A 21,781-nucleotide genomic window follows, 5' to 3' on the forward strand; every position below is an offset into this window, starting at 1 on the left:
TGTAAAATAACATTAAATTAAAATTTCTATACATATATATATATATATATATATATATATATATATATCTGTGTGTATGTATATATATATATATATATATATATATATATATATATATATATATTTATATATCTGTGTGTATGTATATATATATATATATATATATATATATATATATATATATATATATATATATATATATATATATATATATATATATATATATCTGTGTGTGTTTATATATATATATATATATATATATATATATATATATATATATATATTTATATATCTGTGTGTATGTATATATATATATATATATATATATATATATATATATATATATATATCTGTGTGTATGTACATACATATATATATATATATATATATATATATATATATATATATATATATATATATATATATATCTGTGTGTATGTACATATATATATATATATATATATATATATATATATATATATTATATATATATATATTTATATATCTGTGTGTATGTATATATCGTTTTTTTTACCATAAACCATAAACTTAAAGATATAACCATTGGAATATATATATACTTATATATATATACATACTTAATATATATATATATAAAATATATATATATATATACTTATATATATGTATATACTTAACCATATATAGATACCGTCAGATAGGGTAATATGGCCATATTGTATATATATATATATATATATATATATATATATATATATATATATATATATATATATATATATATATATATATATATATATATATATATATATATATATGCAGGGGCTATTCTTGACCGTTTTTGACAGCGCTGACCATATTTGGGTGCTGCCCAAATTAAAATTTGAGTACCTTTTTTTTTTTTTTTTTAAATTTTTTTATGACAAATATTGTTTTTTTACTCCTACAAGATGCACATTATATGCAAGAGTCAGTCATGTAGCTTTAATACTTTAACCTCAACTTATTAATGAAAATCATTTTTGAAAAATCCAAAAATGGAGCGATTCACTTCAAAAAGAAACCTAATTTAAATAACAAAGTATTGCAATACATGTTTAAGAAATAAATGAAAGTCGCAAATCACACAACTAGATTATTAAATAAAATACAAAAAAATTGATGAGAGCCATAAATTTTTGAACTTTATTCAAGAATTGCTCATACAAGATGCACATTATTTGTGAAAATCAGCAATGGGGCTTTAAAACTTTAAAGTCTATTTATAAAAATCATTTAAAAAAATCAAAATATAGTGTATTTAGGCCACCTAACAAAAAAAACCTAATTTAAACAACAAAACATTGCAATATATGTTTATGAAACTAAAGGAAGTATGTTTCAAATCTTTAAACTAGATTTTTAAAACAAAAGTTTAAAATACAAATATAAATACAAACAAATACAAAAATTTCTAACAAATTGCAAAGGTATTTCTGTAAATCATTATCTTGAAACCAGGGTTTTTGTTGAGATTAGTCATATCATAGTTCATTAAATTAGAAGGACAATGTCCTTGATTAGGTTGTGCAGATTGTTGAAAATAAACAATAAGCTGTTCTTCACTTACAGCTGCATGACTCTTTAAAATGTTTTGACCAAAGGTTAGGTTGTGGTGCTTTTTCAAAAAATCAGGAAGTCTAATCTTGCCAAGAGAAGTTCACTTTTGTTTGTAAAGGGTACATCTGATGAATGGTTTTAATGCAGCCAGATCCCAAAGTTCTTCATCCTGGTGATAAAGTACTTTGTTGTTTCTCAATTTTGAGTAATGACAAAGCTCTTACTCAGCAGAAATAGCAGTTCAATAATGTGTCCACCTATTTTTGGTCTTACCTCATAGATAATTTCAAAGAGTTGATCTTGAAACTTGATTGGTCTTAAAGACCCTTTTACCTGAAATACCAGCAGCAATGGCCTTCATGGGCTTGTCCATTTGCTCCATGGGGTAGTTACTGTGTGCGTAACCTTTCTTTGGTTTGTATGTGTATTGCATTTTGCAACTGATTTGATAAAAAGAAATTGTTAAAACTATCAACCAAATCAATAAGTGGCTGTATTATCCCAATTATCAAAATAACCCATTTACCCCAAATACCTTATGGTAAATGCTTTGAGCTTAAAAATGCACTTACCTAAGTAGCTCATAGAGGTCGAAATTTTGGCCTAATTGCTTTTTAAGTATTTGCTTAGCAATAGTATTTTTAAAATCTGAAAAGGCATAAAAAATTGACGTGAAAAACATTCAACAACAAGAGTATTATTATTTTAGCTTTTTTGTAACAGACATTAAGATGTCAGTTTAACATTGTGCTATAAAAAGTATGTAGAGTGCGACACTGCTTCTTTAAAACTTTAGCAGATATTAGCAAAAAACTGATAAATATGCTAAACTGGCCATATTACCCCACAGTGGCCGTATAGCCCAATCTGATGGTATATATTTGTTATCTTTTTTTTGTATTTACTTTGCAATTACACTTGAATATATATATGTTTTTAATTTAAAATCATTAAATATTTTGATTTTATTTCTTTAAAAGCAAAAACATTCTGAATGTTTTTTTTAAATTTTTTAATCTTATAGCCTGCTGTTACTAAGAAGAGCCGCTACATTAACTGAGTGTTTGGTTAGGGCAGGCAGTCTATCAAATAATAATAAAATAAAACATTAAAAAATATATATATATTTGTTTTCCAGTCTTTTAAAGCAAATTAAAAAAAAAAAAAAACACCTAAAACTGACCTGACAATGGAAAACTTAAAAACGACTAAGCGAGAGTATATATATATATATATATGTATATATATATATATATATATATATATATATATTATATATATATATGTATATATATATGTATATATATATATATATATATATATATATATATATATATATATATATATGTATATATACATATATATATATATATATACTTGTCATTTTTAATTTTTCAAGTTTACGTTTGTTATGTTTTTTTTAAAAAAAATTGTTTTAAAGACCAGAAAATGTTTCAGATTTTTTTTTTATTATTTGATAGACTGCCTGCCCCAACCAAACCCTCAATTGATGTAATGGCACTTCCTTTACAGCAGCAAACTATAAGATAGTCAATGTAGCAGCACTTCCTTGTAGCCATTTTTAATTTTTATCAACTTTCTTATAGTCGTTTTTAATTTTACCATTGCTAGCTTAGTTATATATTATTAATAATAAAAAATTGTTTTGAAGACTGTAAAAAGTTAAAAAAAAAAAATTTTCAATTTTTTTATTCGACTGCCTGCCCTAACTAAACTCTCAGTCGATGTAGTGACACTTCCTTGTAGTAGCAGGCTATAAAATAGTCAATGTAGCAGCACTTCCTCGTCGCAGCAGGCTATAAGGTAGTCAAGGTAGTAACACTCTGTGCAAGTTTTACAGTAAAAAATAAAAAAATAAAAACATTTAAAATGTTTTTATTAAAAAAAAAAAAAATAATAATTCTAGTCTTTCAATTTGCGTTTTTTTGTTTTTTTTAAAAATCATTAAGTTTAATTAGTTTCCTCAATTAAATTAATGCGTTTTGTTATAATCTAACCTTAGTTTTGTCATTTTAAAAACCATAGACAAGCTGCAAGCTGTTTTTTACTACAAACTGTATATTTAATGTCTTTGCTATTGGTATATATATAGATATATTGAAAGCTTTTTTTTAAATAATATTAGGAATCCATTAAATGTTCAAGAGTCTTGAGGCAATCCTAAAAATATTTTATTTCAAAAAACTTTTAAATCTATTTTTTTTTTGTTATATAAAACACATTAAGGTGCATGATCTCTCTCTCTCTCTCTCTTTCTCTTCTCTCTCCCTCTTCTCTCCCTCTCCCTCTCTCTCTCTCTCTCTCTCTCTCTCTCTTTCTCTTCTCTCTCCCTCTTCTCTCTCTCTCCCTCTCTCTCTCTCTCTCTCTCTCTCTCTCTCTCTATATATATATATATATATACATATGTATGTATATATATATATATATATATATATATATATATATATATATATATATATATATATATATATATATGTATACATATGTATGTATATGAATGTATATACAAATATAAATAACAGAAAAAATAAAAAAAATCCCTTTATTAAGGATATATAAACAAATTTATTATTGAATTATTTTGACTATTCATAAAAAAAGGTTGTTTTTTGCTAGAATATAGAAGGATATTAAACAAATTTTGAACATTTATGGGTGAAGATTATGAAAATGAAATACCAGATCCTGATTCAATAAATGAATCGTTTAATAATGAAGATGATGTGGGATATGAAGTCAGCCATGGAAGTTCAGTAAACCTGCAAAGTTTTTTTTTTAAAAAGAACAACAATCATTTCAAAATTTTTGTTGAATTTTTTATTGTCACAATTTTTTTGTTGCTACTTGTTGCACTTGTTTTCTTTTGCAAAGACGAAATTCCTTCTATATCATCTTATTTTTCAAAGAGAGTAATATATAAAACATTTATAATTATTGGTATAGCCATTTTGCTTTTTATTTTAGCAACAATCTTTTTTGTTAGGAACTTAAAACAACTAAAGTGTTTTTGGTGTTTTTTCAGTTGTTTTTACAAAATAAATGTGAACAATTTTTCTGAAGTTAAGAAAAATAGTGTTTCCTCACTTACAAAAGATGATGCAAAATGGAAAAATGGAAATTTCAAGCTTTTTGAATTATCTGAAAGTGAAATTTGTTTACTAAAGCAACTAATGACAGATTTTAAAGAGAAAGGCAGTTCCCGTGAATGGACCTTTTCTACCAAACAATCTAGCTTTACTAGGCAAGATTTTAAAAACTCACATCCATCTATTAGTTTTTCTGTAAAAATTTTATTTTTTGGTTTTCCTAATTCTGGCAAGACAAGTATATTTCATCGCATTTTGTACGATAGATTTTCACAACACTATATTTCAACAATTGGTGCTGATTTAGGTCATGCAACATTGCACATTAATCCAAGTCATTGTGACAACCATGTTGAGATCAATATGCAGTTATGGGATATTTCTGGTGCTGATAAATTATCAAGTTTATCACATATCAATTATAAAGATACAACAGCATTTATTGTTGTTATTGATGTTACAATACCAAATAGCTTATCTGAAGCAATCCCTTTGTTACAGGATATATGTACTTTTATGAAACAACCATATGTCGCTCTTTTTTTTAACAAAATTGATTTACAATGTACAGATAAGGATTTTTTAGGTAATGAGAATTTTATGTTTGATGAGTTTTCTGTTTCAGCCAAAAGTGGTGAAAATGTCTTAGAGAGCATTGTTGAGGTTGTGGTTTGCGCTGTATTGCAGGAAATAGATAAAATTACTGACAAATAATAAAATCATATATCTTAATTTAAATAAAAATAAATGACTTAATAATTATATATTTTTATAACAGAAAAAATATTTTAAAAATTTTATATATTGTGTAAACATAAAAATCAGAATACATTTTTTTTTTGCAAATATTTTGATTATTATTACTTATATTTTACTAACGGCAAGTTTATGGGCTGCCATTACAGGACATTCTAGATACGAAAGAAATCTATTACAGAATTTTTTTTTTTTTTTCAAGATTTTTTTTTTTAATAATTCTTTTTAATATAATTGATTAATTAAAAAAACTATTGTCACTTTTTCTTACTACAACATAATGATAGTCATGGTAGTTAACATATATGAGTATTCTCAATAGATCAGATTTATTCAAAACTGCTTTTTTAAATATGTTTTTTAATAAGTTGATAAAATAATGTTAATGAATTTGTTTTGTTTTTCTATTCCCTAGTAATATTTTTATATTTTTAATTTGTAAAATTCAACTAATCCTTCTTAATTGCTATTTCCTCCTTAATAAAAAGACAATACTTGCTTTTTAAAACACTAGCATAATATAAAACATACTTGCTTTTTAAAACATAATATAAAAAAAGAGCTATTCTTTATTTATAATTAAGTTACTCCCTATCTAATATTAGTCTTCTTCCTACTTTATTTTGATATACTTGCACTTGTTAATAAAATAAGTAATTCTCTAATGGTTTTTATTAAATATAAATATTATATTGAATATAAACACTTTTTTAGATTAATCAATAATTTTTGAATTTAATGTTATTATTTTTATTATTAAAACTATTATTATAGTTAGCTTAAGATAATATAAATTTAATTTTTAGCATGCCACATATTTATGTCATCAAGTCATTAATAAGTCATTAATAATTTTTTATGGGGTTAGGTGTTGCTTGACTCTTTAAGGGAGGATTTGATATCAAGTTACTAAAATGCCTGTGTGTATGGGGGGGGGGGGGAAATGGGGTTGAAAAATGGTGGTGGGTGGAGTTAGGGTGTGGGGGCCCTGTTCCCCTTTCTGCATCAATAAATGTGTTATATAAATTCTTTGTAAACAAAATATTTAAACTTATTTAAGCTAATGCTATAAAGTTTTATGCAACAAATTTTAGTTCATAAGATTTTCTTCTTCATATATATTTTTTTGTATTTATCCTTTTCTCAGAAAGTTATATTTTAATTAAAATTAAATAAAAATATAAATGTGTACTAAAAGTTATTGTTTTATGTTATTGATTTTTTAAGTGCGTATTTTTAAAACTCTGTTGTTGATTCATATCTGAAATATTTTCATCCAATGGTCTGTATATTAAATTTAATTTTTTAATCCCAGATTAGGAGCTATTTCAAAGCAACTCCCTTTGAACAGCTTTAGTGTTAATCAACATTATTTTCTCTTTGATTTGATTGCTCTTTTGATTTATTTGTGGTTCCAGAATTTGTATTTATTTTAAAGTGGAAGTCATAGTGTAACAAATGTTTATTTGATTTTGATATTGGTTTGTTTTATGAGCTTCAATGATGGTGAAATATCAAGGTAATTTTTATGTTTAGATTTTTTTTTTAATTTTTTATTGAGTTCTATGTTGCATTTAACTTTGAACAGTTTTATATCTATAAAATCAAATGTTATATATTGGACATTTGTTTTAAAAATAATCTACATTTTAGTATTATGTTAAAATTGTTGATATATGCAAATAAATTTTGCAAACAACATGTTGGAGTCTAATTGTTTATAGTTTTTTTTTTTTACCTTGAACTGTTTTCCTTTTTTGTTTGTTGATTATAAAGAATGTTTACTTTAGTGATCAAAAGTTTATTTAAAAAAAAAGAAAACAAATACTATATAAATGTTTGAACCTACATGGAAAAAAATCCATATGTAAATATTTACTCTTGAGAATATAACGTTTGTTTTTATTGTAAATATTATTTTTATGAGCATTCACATATAACTTCTTTTCATAAATGAATATTTTTAGTCCTTTGTATTATAACATTACTTTAAATTGTTGTATAATATTAATATGCTTAGAAATTATTTTTCTGACCTTTATATTACATTTTAATGACTGATAATTTGTTAATGACTGATTTTTACAGAAATATAAAGGGGTTCTCCTACATATTTTATTATTTTTTTAATTTCATGAGTTTATTATAAGTTATTTCAGAACATTTTTTTTATAGAAAAATATTATATTATTCAAAACATTATTTTTTTAAATTTTTGTTTTTTATCATTTAATTTTTTTTAGGAGATTTATGTATTAAGCATTCTATAATTTATTCATATATATATATATATATATATATATATATATATATATATATATATATATATATATATATATATATATATATATATATATATATATATATATATATATATATATATATATATATATATATATATATATATATATATAAACAAGAGATATAATAAAAAATAAGCATTTTTACAAAGTTTTTTAGTTATAGTTTTTTTATCAGTGTTTTCTTTTTATAAAGTAATTATTGTTTTTGAAGTTTTTATATAATTTTGCTTCATTTAAGACCCAACAAGCATACTTTTGAAAAACTTTTTTTTAATAATATTAGGGACCCATTAAATGTTAAACAATCTTTAGGCACCACTACAAATATTTTTTATTCAAAAAACTTTTAAATTCAGTTATATTTTATCATATAGAAGACTTTAAGGTGCAAGCTGCTGATATCTTATTAGGACATCTTATATCTCCCTAATATATATATATATATTTATATATATATATATATATATATATATATATATATATATATATATATATATATATATATATATATATGTATATAGGTATATATATATATATATAGCCCTCGGAATTAAGGCCGGCAATGTCAAACTAACTGCTAATCTAGAAGTGTTTGAAGTTGTCAAAAAATCGTCGACTTTGTTTCTATGTTTTATAGTAAAACCTTTGTATCAAATTTTTCTTGCCGACCTGGTGCTGACCTTTAACATATTAAGGTCTGCAAATTATTGCTGACCTCAATTTTCCTAATTTCAAGGGCTATATATATATATATATATATATATATATATATATATATATATATATATATATATACATATATATATATATATATATATTCATGTATTATTTTTGCTGATTATTTAATATTTGTTTATTCTGGCACATTAGTATTATCTTATATTTTTGTTGTATTTTATGCTATTACAAGTATTAATTGTTTAAATTTATATAAATTGATGAGAGATCAGAGAGCAAAAACTTGATAAGTCAAAACTTTGAAGTTTCAAAATTTGTATTATTTTAATAACATGTTTTTATATATAAAATTTTTTTCTGTTTATTTTTTCAAGTGTACTAATGCATTGAAAATTTTCAAATACATCTAAATACCACAAATAAATACATGTAAATACCATAATAAAATACATACATATAAACACCACAATTTGAATAGTTTTAAACAATTACATTAAATTAAATTTTTGCATGTTTTTATCATAAGAATGTTATAAATAAATTATTTGCAGTTTTTAAAATAATATTTAATTTTTTTTCAATTTTCAACATATTTCAATTTAGGTTTGTTAATAATCAAATTTAATTATTATTCTCTTAAAATGTTTCACTTATTATCAGGTTATTTTTCATGAAGTTTTTTATAAGAACTCATAAAGTTTTATTCATAAGTTTCAGTAGCTTCATATTATGTTTTTTATAATTTTTCAAACATTAAAATAGAACAGTTTTTTTACCAAAAGTAATGGAAATCATTGTAATAGAATAATTGTTTTAAAAAAATAAAATATAAGAATTTCAAAGCAGAAGTTACAACACATAATTGGTTCAAAAAAACACCTTTTGTGGGTCAGCAGGTATTTTCTAGTTCTGTGTAACAACATTTTTGTATGGTATTATCTATAAAATGGTATTATCTATAAAACTTATTTAAGATAAGAATAAATATATAGTCTATGAAAAATAATTTTGTGTTAAATATTTCTTTTTAAGTTCTTGACTATTTTTAAATTAGTTTTTTGAATTGTCATTTATTTTTATATCACTTATTTTCCTATCACATTTTCTTTTAGTGATTTAAATAAATATACACAAAATTTACATTTTTTTACTTTTACTATTTAAATACCTTATTATTGCCTACCTATCATTATATACATATAAAATCTCATTATTGAATTTGTTTTAATTTACAAAATTTTAGGGCCTTCTAATTTTTTATTTTATTTTATACAAAGTTATATGAAAACTAAAATGGTAGCAATAGCTGCCATTTGTTACATATTTTTAAATTATTCGTTCTAAAGCAATAAGATATTTAAATTTGAATTTTTTTAATTTTTTAAACAGTTTATTTTATATTTTCTGTGATTTTCTTTTAAGGTCAAATTGATGTCATGAGTTCGCCAGCAATTTATCATCGTTCTATGTAAGTAATTTAGGTAGTAATTTTTTAGCTTGCAAGCAATTGCAAATTGAATTAAGCTTGCAAGCAATTTATCATTTATTTTAAAAAGTTGTTCTACGTAAGTTATTATTTCTTTTTATATAACTTTCTTAACTATAATATTGTTGAAAAAATCTGTTTAAATCTGTTTTAGCTCATTGACCCGTGATAATCGTGTTAACAAAGAATATGAGCGGGCATTGAAAAATTTTCTCATGGAAATGCGTAAGATTAATTTTTTTGGATTTTACTCATATGACATTCATGTTAATTTTGGAACTTCTGACACAAGTGACAAAGGTGTAATCTGATGGTTTATGCATTTCGAAAATGCATAAATCATCAGATTACACCTTTTAGACAACTTCTCTAGTTCTCTAGTTTTTATTAAATAATGCCGTATTTAGTTATCCTTTTAAATTAAAAAAAAGTATAGTGCATTTTATTTGAGTAAACTATATTCTTTATCAATATTAGTGTAATATTTCATCAAAATTATTCAATACATCATTGTTTAATGTTCTATATATAAATACAAGTTTTGCTGCTTTTTCTACCCCCTATTGATTTCTTAACTTAGAATGAACAAGGCCAAAAGTTGAAAAAATTCTTTCGATTCCAGCACTAGAAGCTGGTGCATTTAATAAACCTTCAATATCCATTAGGTTGCAATCCACAATTTTTAGAGATTTCCACCATTCTAGTGGTGATACATTTTTTAAAACAGATTCACTATATATATAGCTTTTATCGAATGGAGCAGATTTGGCTTTTAATTTGAATATTATTGGTAACAAATTTTTGAACTCTTTATCTGCGAAATTCATGGCAGCTTCATTTTCAGAAAGATTACATCCATAATATCTAGGATCTATTGTGTTTGCCAGGAAATGAGCATCATTGACAGTCTGAAGGTATCTAGATTCAATTTTTTTTTTTTTTCGTTTGTTAAAAATGATAAACTGTTTATCAAATCAGTGATTCGGCAGACATTTAAGTCCACAACTTTTGCCTTTCTCAATCCCTAACTCAAATAGTCAACTTTCCAACTCGCTTTCCAGACAACTCGAATCATTTACCTTCTCTACTCGACTTATGTCTTGTTTCTGATCCTAGTCAGTGCTCAGTTTCTCCACATTCACCCTTAGGTGCTTCTGATCACAGTTTGATCTCTCTAAAACTAATATCTCATTCTTCTTCATCACCTGAATCCCCCTATTATCGAACCTCTTACAACTACAGTAAAGCTGACTGGGATTCTTTCCGTGATTTTCTTTGTGATGGCCCTTGAGTAAAATCTTTCGTCTTCCTGTCGACAAATGTGCTTCTTACATAACTTCGTGGATTCAGGCTGGCATGGAATCTTTTATTCCCTCTTGACGATTCCAGGTCAAGCCTCACTCTCCTCCATGGTTTTCTTCACACTGTGCTGCTGTGATTGCCAATTGAAACCGTTACTTTCATATTTATCAGCAAAACAATTCTCCAGAAAACAGGCGTCTGTTTATTACTGCTAGAAACAACTGTAAAAAGGTTTTGTCTAACGCCAAAACCCGCTATTCTCAGGTCATGAAATCCCGTATCTCATCTCAAAAATTAGGCTCTCGTGACTTCTGGAGAATCTTTAATAATATCAATAATAAGGGCAAATCTATAATTCCACTTCTCTTGTATGGTTCAGACTTTGTCATCTCAACTAAAGACAAAGCTGAATTGTTTGCTAAAAACTTTTCATCAATATCATCTCTTGATTCCACTAGTTGCTTTCTACCTGATATTGCCAACAAACAGGTTGATCCATTGCTTGACATTCATATCACTCCAGCATCTGTATCTAAAGTGATTTCCTGTCTAGACTCTTCTACAGCTTGTGGCCCGGACAACATACCTGTTATTGTCTTGCAGAATTGTTCTCCAAAGCTGTCGTCTATACTCTCAAAACTATTCAACAAGTGCTTATCAGAGTCTTGTTTTCCAGCCTGCTGGAAAGCGGCATCTGTTATCCCTATGTTCAAAAATTCTGGAGAGCGATCTGATTCGTCTAACTACCGTCCTATTAGTCTTCTTCCTATCATAAGCAAGGTTATTGAATCTTTAATTAACAAACACTTAATTTCTCATCTTGAATCTAATCACTTACTTTCTGACCATCAATATGGATTTTGATCTTCTCGTTCTACAGCTGATTTGTTAACAGTAATAACTGATAGGTTTTATCATGCATTAGATAAAGGTGGAGAGGTTAAGGCCATTGCTCTCGACACTTCAAAAGCTTTTGATAAAGTCTGGCATGCTGGTCTTCTCCATAAGTCTTCTTCTTCTTCTTCTTCTTCTTCTTCTTCTTCTTCTTCTTCTTCTTCTTCTTCTTCTTCTTCTTATGGTGTATCCGGCAACATCTTTAAGATCATCGAATCCTTCCTTTCCAATCGTAGCATAAAAGTTGTCCTCATTGGACAACACTCTTCTTCTTATTTTGTAACTTCAGGGGTTCCTCAAGGTTCTATCCTTGGCCCTATACTTTTTTTAATTTACATTAACGATCTTCCAGATATTCTCTCATCTAAGGTGGCATTGTTTGCTGATGACACTACCATTTATTCTTGTCGTGATAAAAAACCAACACCCTTTGATTGCTTGGAGGGGGCATTTGAGCTTGAAAAGGATCTTACTTCAGCTACAGCATGGGGCTTACAGTGGCACTCTTCTTCTTATTTTGTAACTTCAGGGGTTCCTCAAGGTTCTATCCATTTACATCTTACAGAATCTATTGCTTCTCTTGTTAATTGTGTAAGATATTCACCAGTATGTGAATGACCAGAAGTGTTGATTGTTTCTACTAAAATGTTAATTTTATCTGTAATTACAGAGATACAAACTATAGGTTCATTATGTACATTACTCCAGCCATCTAAAGACATGGCTACAATTTTACCATTCAATACATTACATTTTTCAATTTCTTCTGCATAAACCCTATCTAATATTTCTCCTCCAATTTGAGTTCTATTAGGTAGAGTGTATCCTGGATAAAGCATATTGATAAATTTTTTATTTTTTATATATAAAATTCTTTGTGTTCAACTGTTCTGAAGCTAGAGTTTGTACTGTATATAAATCTACCAAGTTGCAGATCAATGAAATCTTTCTCTTTGAGGCTTGTTTGTATGAAAAACTTATCTATTTTCAAATATTTATCAGCTGATGTTGAATTGGGCTGAGACCTTTTCATTTGTTGTTGTGACGTTGATGGTGAGTTACCTTTAAAATGAAATTGTAGTTTATTGTATTATTATTAACAGTTTATTGAAGTTAATATGTCAATACGTGATAATTCAAATATATATGTTTACAATTCAGGGAAAGTTTAAAATTTAAAATGGCAATGCAGTAATTTAACTACCTTCAAGAAGTTGTTGATCTTCCATTAACTCCATAATTTTATAGGGTTGTGATTGCTTGCACTTTTTTATATCCTTCCATTTCTTTTCTACACGCATTACAAACTGCTTTGCACCCCTTTCTTTCTGGAACAGTCACTCGTGTATATTTTAACCAAATCATATCACATTTGCGCCCAGTTTTTTGAGACATTTTTTGTGGTATCAATAAATTATGTTAGAACTACTTATAGTTTTGCTAAACATTTAAATATTTATTTAGGTTAATCAAGAAGCATTGCTTCCTGATGAACTTATTTCATCAGGAAGTTTTCTTAACGATATATATGTGTGTGTGTGTGTGTGTATATATATATATATATATATATATATATATATATATATATATATATATATATATATATATATATATATATATATATATACACACACACATATATATATCGTTAAGAAAACTTCCTGATGAAATAAGTTCATCAGGAAGCAATGCTTCTTGATGAACCTAATGAAGGAGAAAAAGCCTGTAGAAGAAAACAGATAAATAAGTGTTATTACTACTTTATTACTGCTCTGTTCTATAAGAACACTGAGGACTCTATTCTATGAAAAAACATCTATATTGAAGATTAGTTGTATTTGTTAACATAACCCTGTTTTAGTTTTCTGTTGTAAGTTCAAATCTTTTTAAAAAAACATTAATTTGGTTTAAACCAACATTTTTTTAATTGGTTTAAACCATTTGGTTAAAACCATGGATCCCTGCCAGGATTAAAGTCCAGATTACAAGATGACCATTTCAAAACATTGAGGTCATTTGTATTAAAGTATATTTTTTTAGCAGTATGATTTTTATCCTGCTGAAACATAAAGTTCCCATTTTCATTTTTTTAATAAATGACAATTCAACTCAAATCACAATACAAAATGAAGCATCCAAATATGTCATCAATAAATGTCAATTTCCCCACTCCTTTTCACCTCATACAATGCCAAAACCTTGATTTACTTTGAAAACAACTCAATTTATTAGTTTCTTCTTTCTGCTAGACTTTTTACACTATGTTCGATGAAACAAGATTGTATTTTGACTAATCTGACCCCAAAACATCTCATGATAATGATATTTTTGTATACTTCTTTGCAATTTCCAAATAACATTTTGTTTATTTTGTAGTTAGGAAAGATTTTTTGGTACTACTCTATCTCTATAGTCTTGTTTACTGATTTCTAATTATTTGAAGTTGATATTGTGGTTATATAACAATGTTTGAGTTGTCACTGATGTTGTGGTCAGTGATGTTGTGATGTTTGTGGTATGTATGTATGTATGTATGTATGTATGTATGTATGTATGTATGTATGTATGTATGCATGTATATATGTGTGTATGTGCACACACATATATAAAACAATTACCTTTTTATCTTACAACTTTTAAAAATATTTTTTCGATTTAAGGCAAGAAAAATTTTGATGAGATCAAGCTATCAACATACAGAGCAGCTGCTAAGCTTGTGTTTGTTCAAACAACTACCAGTTGTATGTTTTTTTTGTTTTATTTTTAGCTGCAGTGTTAGATTTTAAGTTTACCTTTTATATTTTATTCAGTTTAAATTTTACTGTATTAGTAAACCTTGTCGATATTTACAATGTTATTGAAGCATTTCGTGAGAATGGATTAAACACTCTTGATCATACTGCAGAAATTGACGAACCTCGCCTTGAATGCATTATTGCCAGTATATATTATTCTCTTTACAAGCGCCTTCCTTCAAAAACTGATATTGATGTTGAAAAGTGCATTGCTATCCTCACTCAATGGATCATGCATGCATATGACAGGTAAATTTTTTTTTTTGCTGACCTAAAAGTGTTTGAGGTCGGCAAAAAACTCCCGACCTTTTTCCTATGTTTTATGATGAGACCTGTATCAAATTTTTTTTGCCGACCTGATGCTGACCTCTAAAAGATTGAGGTTGGCAAATTATTGCCGACCTCAATTTTCCTAATTTCGAGAGTTGATATATATATACACACACACACACACACACACACACACACACACACACACACACACACACACACACACACACACACATATATATATATATATATATATATATATATATATATATATACAGGTATAATGCTCTTAGATTTAGGAAAAAAAGTGCTGATCTTTTTTACTATTTTTGGTCGACATCAGGTTGGCACAAAATTTATTAGTGTCACAGTAACAACATAAAAATTAGGCTAAATATTGCCTACCATAGACACTTTTAGGTCTGCAGTTAGGTTTGCATCGCCAAATGCCCACCCTAATTCCAAAGACTATATATATATATATATATATATATATATATATATATATATATATATATATATATATATATATATATATATATATATATATATATATATATATATATATATATATATATATATATATATATAAAATATATATATATATATATATATATATATATATATATATATATATATATATATATATATATATATATATATATACTATTCAAATTATTAGGCTCAAACTCCATTTTTAACTTTTTGTATTTTTTGTGTGTCGAAAATACACTACAAGCAGTCACAACTTAACTTTTTTGTTATGAAATCATTGTAATAAAAACTTAGAACTTATTAGAATTTATTGTATTGATCTATACAAAGGATGTTATGAAACTTAATACTTGATGGTGACTCCTTTCAACTTCAAAAGAGCTTTGATACACCTTGGCATGCTATTTATGCACTTTAAGATTAGTGTTTTAACATCTGGATCTTGACATCATATTTCAATCAGTCATTCTGTGAGCTTCTGTTTACTCTTTATTCTATGTCAACATAATAAAAAGTAAGTTCTTAGAATCAGCTTAGTCTGCAGGACCGTCTTGTACTAATCTTATTTCATAAGATTATTAATTGTAAGTTGACCCCCGGTCAATATGCATAACCAAACAATTATATATGCTCATTGCTTTACAGTGTTTACAATCCATTCTAGTTTATTTTGTTCTCCTGGTCTGCTGCCAATAAATATGACTTATCTGCGGCCCATGAATATGAAACTACCTTTAAGACTTTCAAAGTCTCAAAGGTTGATTTGTTTCTGAATATAATTTTAATGAAGCAGTCAATAATGATGTTTAATGATTTTTCAAAAATTATTAAAATCAATCAGGGTAAGGTATTAATGTAAAAATGTCTTTGAAATCTTGTGATAATGATAAAATATAATATTTGTTTAAGTGTATGGAGAGAACAAATAGAAAGTTTACCTTATCATATAATATACATTTATAAGTCTTAAGAATAAGAAGAGTAATCTTTAAATGAATGAAAGAAAGTTAAATTAAACATAAACAATAAAAGTAAACAGAAATAACCCATACCAATTTAAATATATATATATATATATATATATATATATATATATATATATATATATTATATATATATATATATATATATATATATATATATATATATATACTCTAGTGGCCATTGAATTAAAGCCACTTGATGATTTTGCTGTGAAATGAAATATGTATAAAAAAGTAAGAACAACGTCATGCCGTTCGGTTTGTTTATATATGACGTCATTATTAATTATGTTATGCATATTATACACGTGTTTGGCTTAGTATTTAATTAAATTTCATGATTTCTTGCTGAAAAACTATAATGTTGTTATTGCTTATTTTAGTGTGATAATGGGGAAAAAGCCAGATATTAATGATTTTGTCAAGGGGCAAATTGTAACATTGAATGCTGAGCGTTATTCTCAGCGTGATATTGCAAAGAAACTGAAGATTTCTAGAGGTGCCGTTGAGAATGTTTTAAGATCTGGAGGTGTTTCACGAAGTTCCAACTGCAAGGGAGTACGAAAAACAAATCATCGTGATGATCGTTATTTGAAGAGCATTGTTATGTCTAGTCCGCATACTTCTTCTGCACGCGTTGCAAGCCTAGCTAGTGACAGGGGTATTCAAGTGAGTGCTAGGACTGTTAGGAGACGTCTGTCAAATGACTTTGGTCTTGTAGCTCGCAGACCAGCGAAGAAACCTCTAATCACGAAACAACAACTCCTCCAGCGATTGAAGTTTTGCCGTGCGATGAAAGACAAGTCAAGGGAGTGTTGGCAGAGAGTCATGTTCACAGATGAAAGTACCTTTCAGCAGCTACGAGGCCGCGGTTACAATTATGTCAGACGTCCTGCCTCTCAGCGATTCAATCCCAAATACACCATCAAAACTGTCAAACATCCACCAAGCGTCATGATCTGGGGTGGCATCACAGCAAGTGGTCGGTGTGGACTGCACATCTTTGATAATGGGGAAAAGGTCAATGCCAAAAAGTACTCGGAGGTTCTTGAAAGTAAGCTTCAAATCCACATGAACATCTCAGGAGCAACAATTATGCAACAAGACTCAGCCCCTTGTCACACCGCAAAGATTGTCCAAAAGTGGTTTTCAGACAACAACATTGAACTTCTTTCCAATTGGCCATCAAATTCACCTGATCTAAATGTGATTGAAAATTGTTGGCAAATTATGAAATGGAAAGTTGCTGCACATCGTCATACATCAGAAAAAGACCTATAAAAGGTTTTGAAGCGTGTGTGGACAACAGAAATAACACCGGAATACTGTAGAACACTTGTTCATAGCATGCCTGATCGCATTAATGCTGTGCTTAAAAATAAAGGATATCCTGTGAATTACTGACTTTTATTCATCATTTGAGCTAGAACTTTATTCAGTGTATTGTAAGGTTAAAATTGCATTTGATAATATGCCTGCTAGACCTTGTTGCTAGAGTAAACTGTGTATTTTCCAAAAATTTGCTGCTGGCTTTATTTCAATGGCCACTAGTGTATATATGTATTTAATATATATATATATATATATATATATATATATATATATATATATATATATATATATATATATATATATATATATATATATATATATATATATATATATATATATATATATATATATATATATATATATATATATATGTATGTATATATAGACTTCGGCAGGAGTAAATGAGTGCACAAGCTATAAATAGCCCGTCTAAACCCGTTTTAGCGGGCAATGCGGGCCGCCCACTCAGAAAGTTTTGCACAGGTTTTTTTGAAAAATTAAAATTATTATGTTTTGATGAAATTTATGCCAGGTATAATAAAAATTTTAATTGTATTAATAAATGTTTTTTTAGCTTTAAAAAGTCAGAAAAACAACTTTAAAAAAAAAAAAAAAAACCTAATGTTTTTTTAAAATGATTTTTTATATTTAATTTTTATTTAATAATTTAGTAATTAATTTAATAATAAGTAAAAAACAATATTCAAATGTTAAAATATAATCAATCGTTCTAATAAAACACCAATATATAAAAACTGTTTTACATCACGTTGTTGTTTTATAAAACTGAATGATCTTAATTATATTATTATAGAAGTTCATTCATTTTTCTTCTTATTTGTGAATGAAAATGTCATCAGATATAAAAATTTCTACAATCGCTTTATTAACAAGTAGGATAGTGACAAATCATTTAAAAAGATTTTGGTAATTAAACTTCGAATAGTTGGATACTTGTAAAGTTGAGATAATACTTTTTCGAAGTTACGCTGCAGATTTTATTTTACGCTTAGAGTTATTAGTGTGCGCTCTACTTAGTGAGTTTTTGTTGTTATGTTTTTGTTTTAATTTTGTTTCTTGATTTTTATTCAGACTTTATCTCTTATTCTCCAGTTTTATCAGTTGTATAATCAGATTTTTGTTGAGTTTATTCCAGATATAGTCAAACCAATAATTTGCAAGCAAGGCAATAAATGGCTGAAAAACAACCTTCGCAACCATCACGTTTCTTTATTCAAGCATTTTGATGTTTGCTTAAAAATTTTTGCAATGAGCGTAACAGTTTTGCAAGATCTCTTTGAGTATTAATATATTGTTTATTAAAATAATCAAATAAAATATAACATTTTTTATTGCGCTTCTTTAGTTGACTTTTTCTTTTAAAAATTTAACTGTGATGCTATAAAGATATAGTGACAACTATATTGAAATCTTTTTTTAAATAAACCTTTAACCAAAGAGTTCTATTCTTTTACAATAGTTTTTTAACTGTTTAGACTAAGATTTTAATTATTACTATCATTTCTGTTCAATTTACCATCATACTCTTTTATGAACCTGTAATCGATTTTATATTCTATTTGGAAATTAGGAGAAAATATATGTTATGTTGATGTGATATGTAAGTTAAAATTTAAGGTAAGTTAAAATTTAAGGTGTTTTTTAATTTCTAAGAGACTTAGTACAAATAGATTTTTTAAGGTTCTGGTGTATATACTTCTTAAATATGTTCTTATTCAATATAGGCGTGTATAAAAAAAAGCGTTATGTGAATTAAAAAAAAAGCAAATCTTTTTTATATTTTTTTATGAATAGAATTAATAAAGGGTATTAATTATAGTACAAATATAAAAACAAAAATAAAATATGAAGAAATCATATAGTATTATTTTTATCATACAAAAGGAATATATATATAGTTATAAATTATTTACAAATATTCATTTTAAATAAATTAGCCCAAAATATCTTTAATATCAAAATCGAACACAGTTTCTTCACTTTAACTCGATTCAAGTGTTTCTTATTTACTTTCACTGCTTAAACTATTGTTATCAATGTCATCCTTTTCGTCATTTACTATTGTAGCAGGTTGATTTATTGGATCGAAAATAGCTGTTTGCTATTTTTGTAAAAATATATTAGTAACCCATTTGATTACATTTTTCCTATCATTATCACTAAAATTTGGATCATTGATTTTAATGGCCCAGATAGTGTTAAGTGTTTTGTGGTTGATTCTGGGTCTTTGGTCTGACATAAGCATTGTCAGGAGACTAAAGGCTCATTTTACTGATGAGTTCGACCCAGATAAGCATATGATTAAACTTGCTATTTTGCATAAATTTGGGTACTCGGTCCGTCGACTTTTTAAAGTATAGCTCCATGGGTATTATTTTTATCGGCAGTAATAATAACAGTAATAATAAAAATGAATATTATCAAAATAAAATTTTTTAATTTTTTTATTTAGAATTAAAATAAAACGCCTGTCTTTCCATTTTAGTTTTAATTATTTTGTTTAATTTGAATATAAAACATTTTTTTATTTTTATTTTCATTGTCATTTTTATGTTAACTATTTTATCTATGTTTTAACTAAATGTTCATTATACAAAATATGTTCATTTTAACGTTTTTTAGTTATTTTTGTTTTTATAAAAAATGTTTGTTTTTATTTTTGTCGCTTTTATTTTAATTTTTTAATCAAGATTTTAAATAAAACGTTCATTTTACCGTTCTTTTTTTAATTATTTCTTTTAGAATTTTTTTAAAGCATTCTTATCACTTTTATTTTAATTTAAATAGCAAATAAAGATGAATTTATAAAATTGCACATTCCAGCCTAAAAATGACCATCTGGTCAGAACTTTTTTGTGCGCTGAGATTTAATATTAGTGATTATGTCCATATATGGGATATTCTTTTGTAATGAGACAAATTTTGGAGCAGGATTAAGTAGTTCAATAGTTGCTTTGCCAGATTAATTTTTGTTGTTTTTACAATTATTAGCTGGTTTTACAATTCGATTGGGAAGATTTTTTTCAAAATAGATTTTATATTTGGTTTCTTTTTATTTAGTTTAGAGTATTTTTCCTTCATTTCAGTTTACTAATTAATTTATAATCATTTGATATTGAAGATTTGATGTTTAATTCATCAATTACCTTCTTACTTGAATATAATAAAATTGAATATAATATTTTTGCTTTGTTTTGAGCATAACCCCAAATTTTTTTCTGTATTCACTATAGTTTTAGCTTTTTTGGTACACAATGGACTTTTTATTTTAAACAATTTAGGAATTATATTGTTTGTTATGCATTTATGAAGAAAAATAAGTTGATTTTTTGTGTTTGCATTTCATATCTTCAAATTTTTAATTTTTTTAATTTGTTGTAAATCTGCCATAAAGAGCAGTGATAAAATCTTTTTAAATTAATGATAAAAATTTTTTTTTTATATATTCTATTTATTTTTACATATTACAATTTTCATTTCTTCTGGTCTTTTTTACGTCTCGATTATTTTTACATTTTTTTTTGACAATCTTTTAAAATATTTTAATGTTGTATATACATATATTGCTCAATCCCATATGAAGGTTTAGTATATCACATGTACATATAAATATACATTTAGATACATGTAGATATAAAGGTTTTTATTACAGCTAAAAAAATTTTAATTTTTTAATTATTTTTTATTTTTTTAAATTTATTTTCTGAAAATATTGTTTGGATTTAATGTATTTCAAAACTTGTGTTAAAATTTAATTTTTTTAATAAAAAGAAATTAA

The 21,781-nt window shown here is 25.9% G+C and overlaps 1 protein-coding gene across 3 annotated transcripts in view; it reads left to right on the forward strand.

Annotated features, from left to right (window-relative positions):
• The first annotated feature begins 6,757 nt into the window (after window positions 1–6,757).
• The window catches only part of LOC100197837 (dystrobrevin beta), a 53,719-nt gene continuing 38,695 nt past the window's right edge, over window positions 6,758–21,781 (forward strand). For 2 of the 3 annotated variants that reach the window (XM_065800213.1, XM_065800215.1), the window contains exons 1-5: window positions 6,758–6,963; window positions 9,848–9,893; window positions 10,066–10,136; window positions 14,768–14,848; window positions 14,938–15,151. In XM_065800213.1, coding sequence (XP_065656285.1) covers window positions 6,945–6,963; window positions 9,848–9,893; window positions 10,066–10,136; window positions 14,768–14,848; window positions 14,938–15,151 — 431 coding nt within the window. In that variant the 5' untranslated portion in view covers window positions 6,758–6,944. Of the gene's footprint in view, window positions 6,964–9,185; window positions 9,322–9,847; window positions 9,894–10,065; window positions 10,137–14,767; window positions 14,849–14,937; window positions 15,152–21,781 lie in introns of those variants that run through there. The other variant, XM_065800214.1, reaches the window with a different exon arrangement.

This window comes from Hydra vulgaris, chromosome 06, assembly GCF_038396675.1.
Source record: "Hydra vulgaris chromosome 06, alternate assembly HydraT2T_AEP".
In the NCBI taxonomy this organism is placed as follows: Eukaryota; Metazoa; Cnidaria; class Hydrozoa; order Anthoathecata; family Hydridae; genus Hydra; species Hydra vulgaris.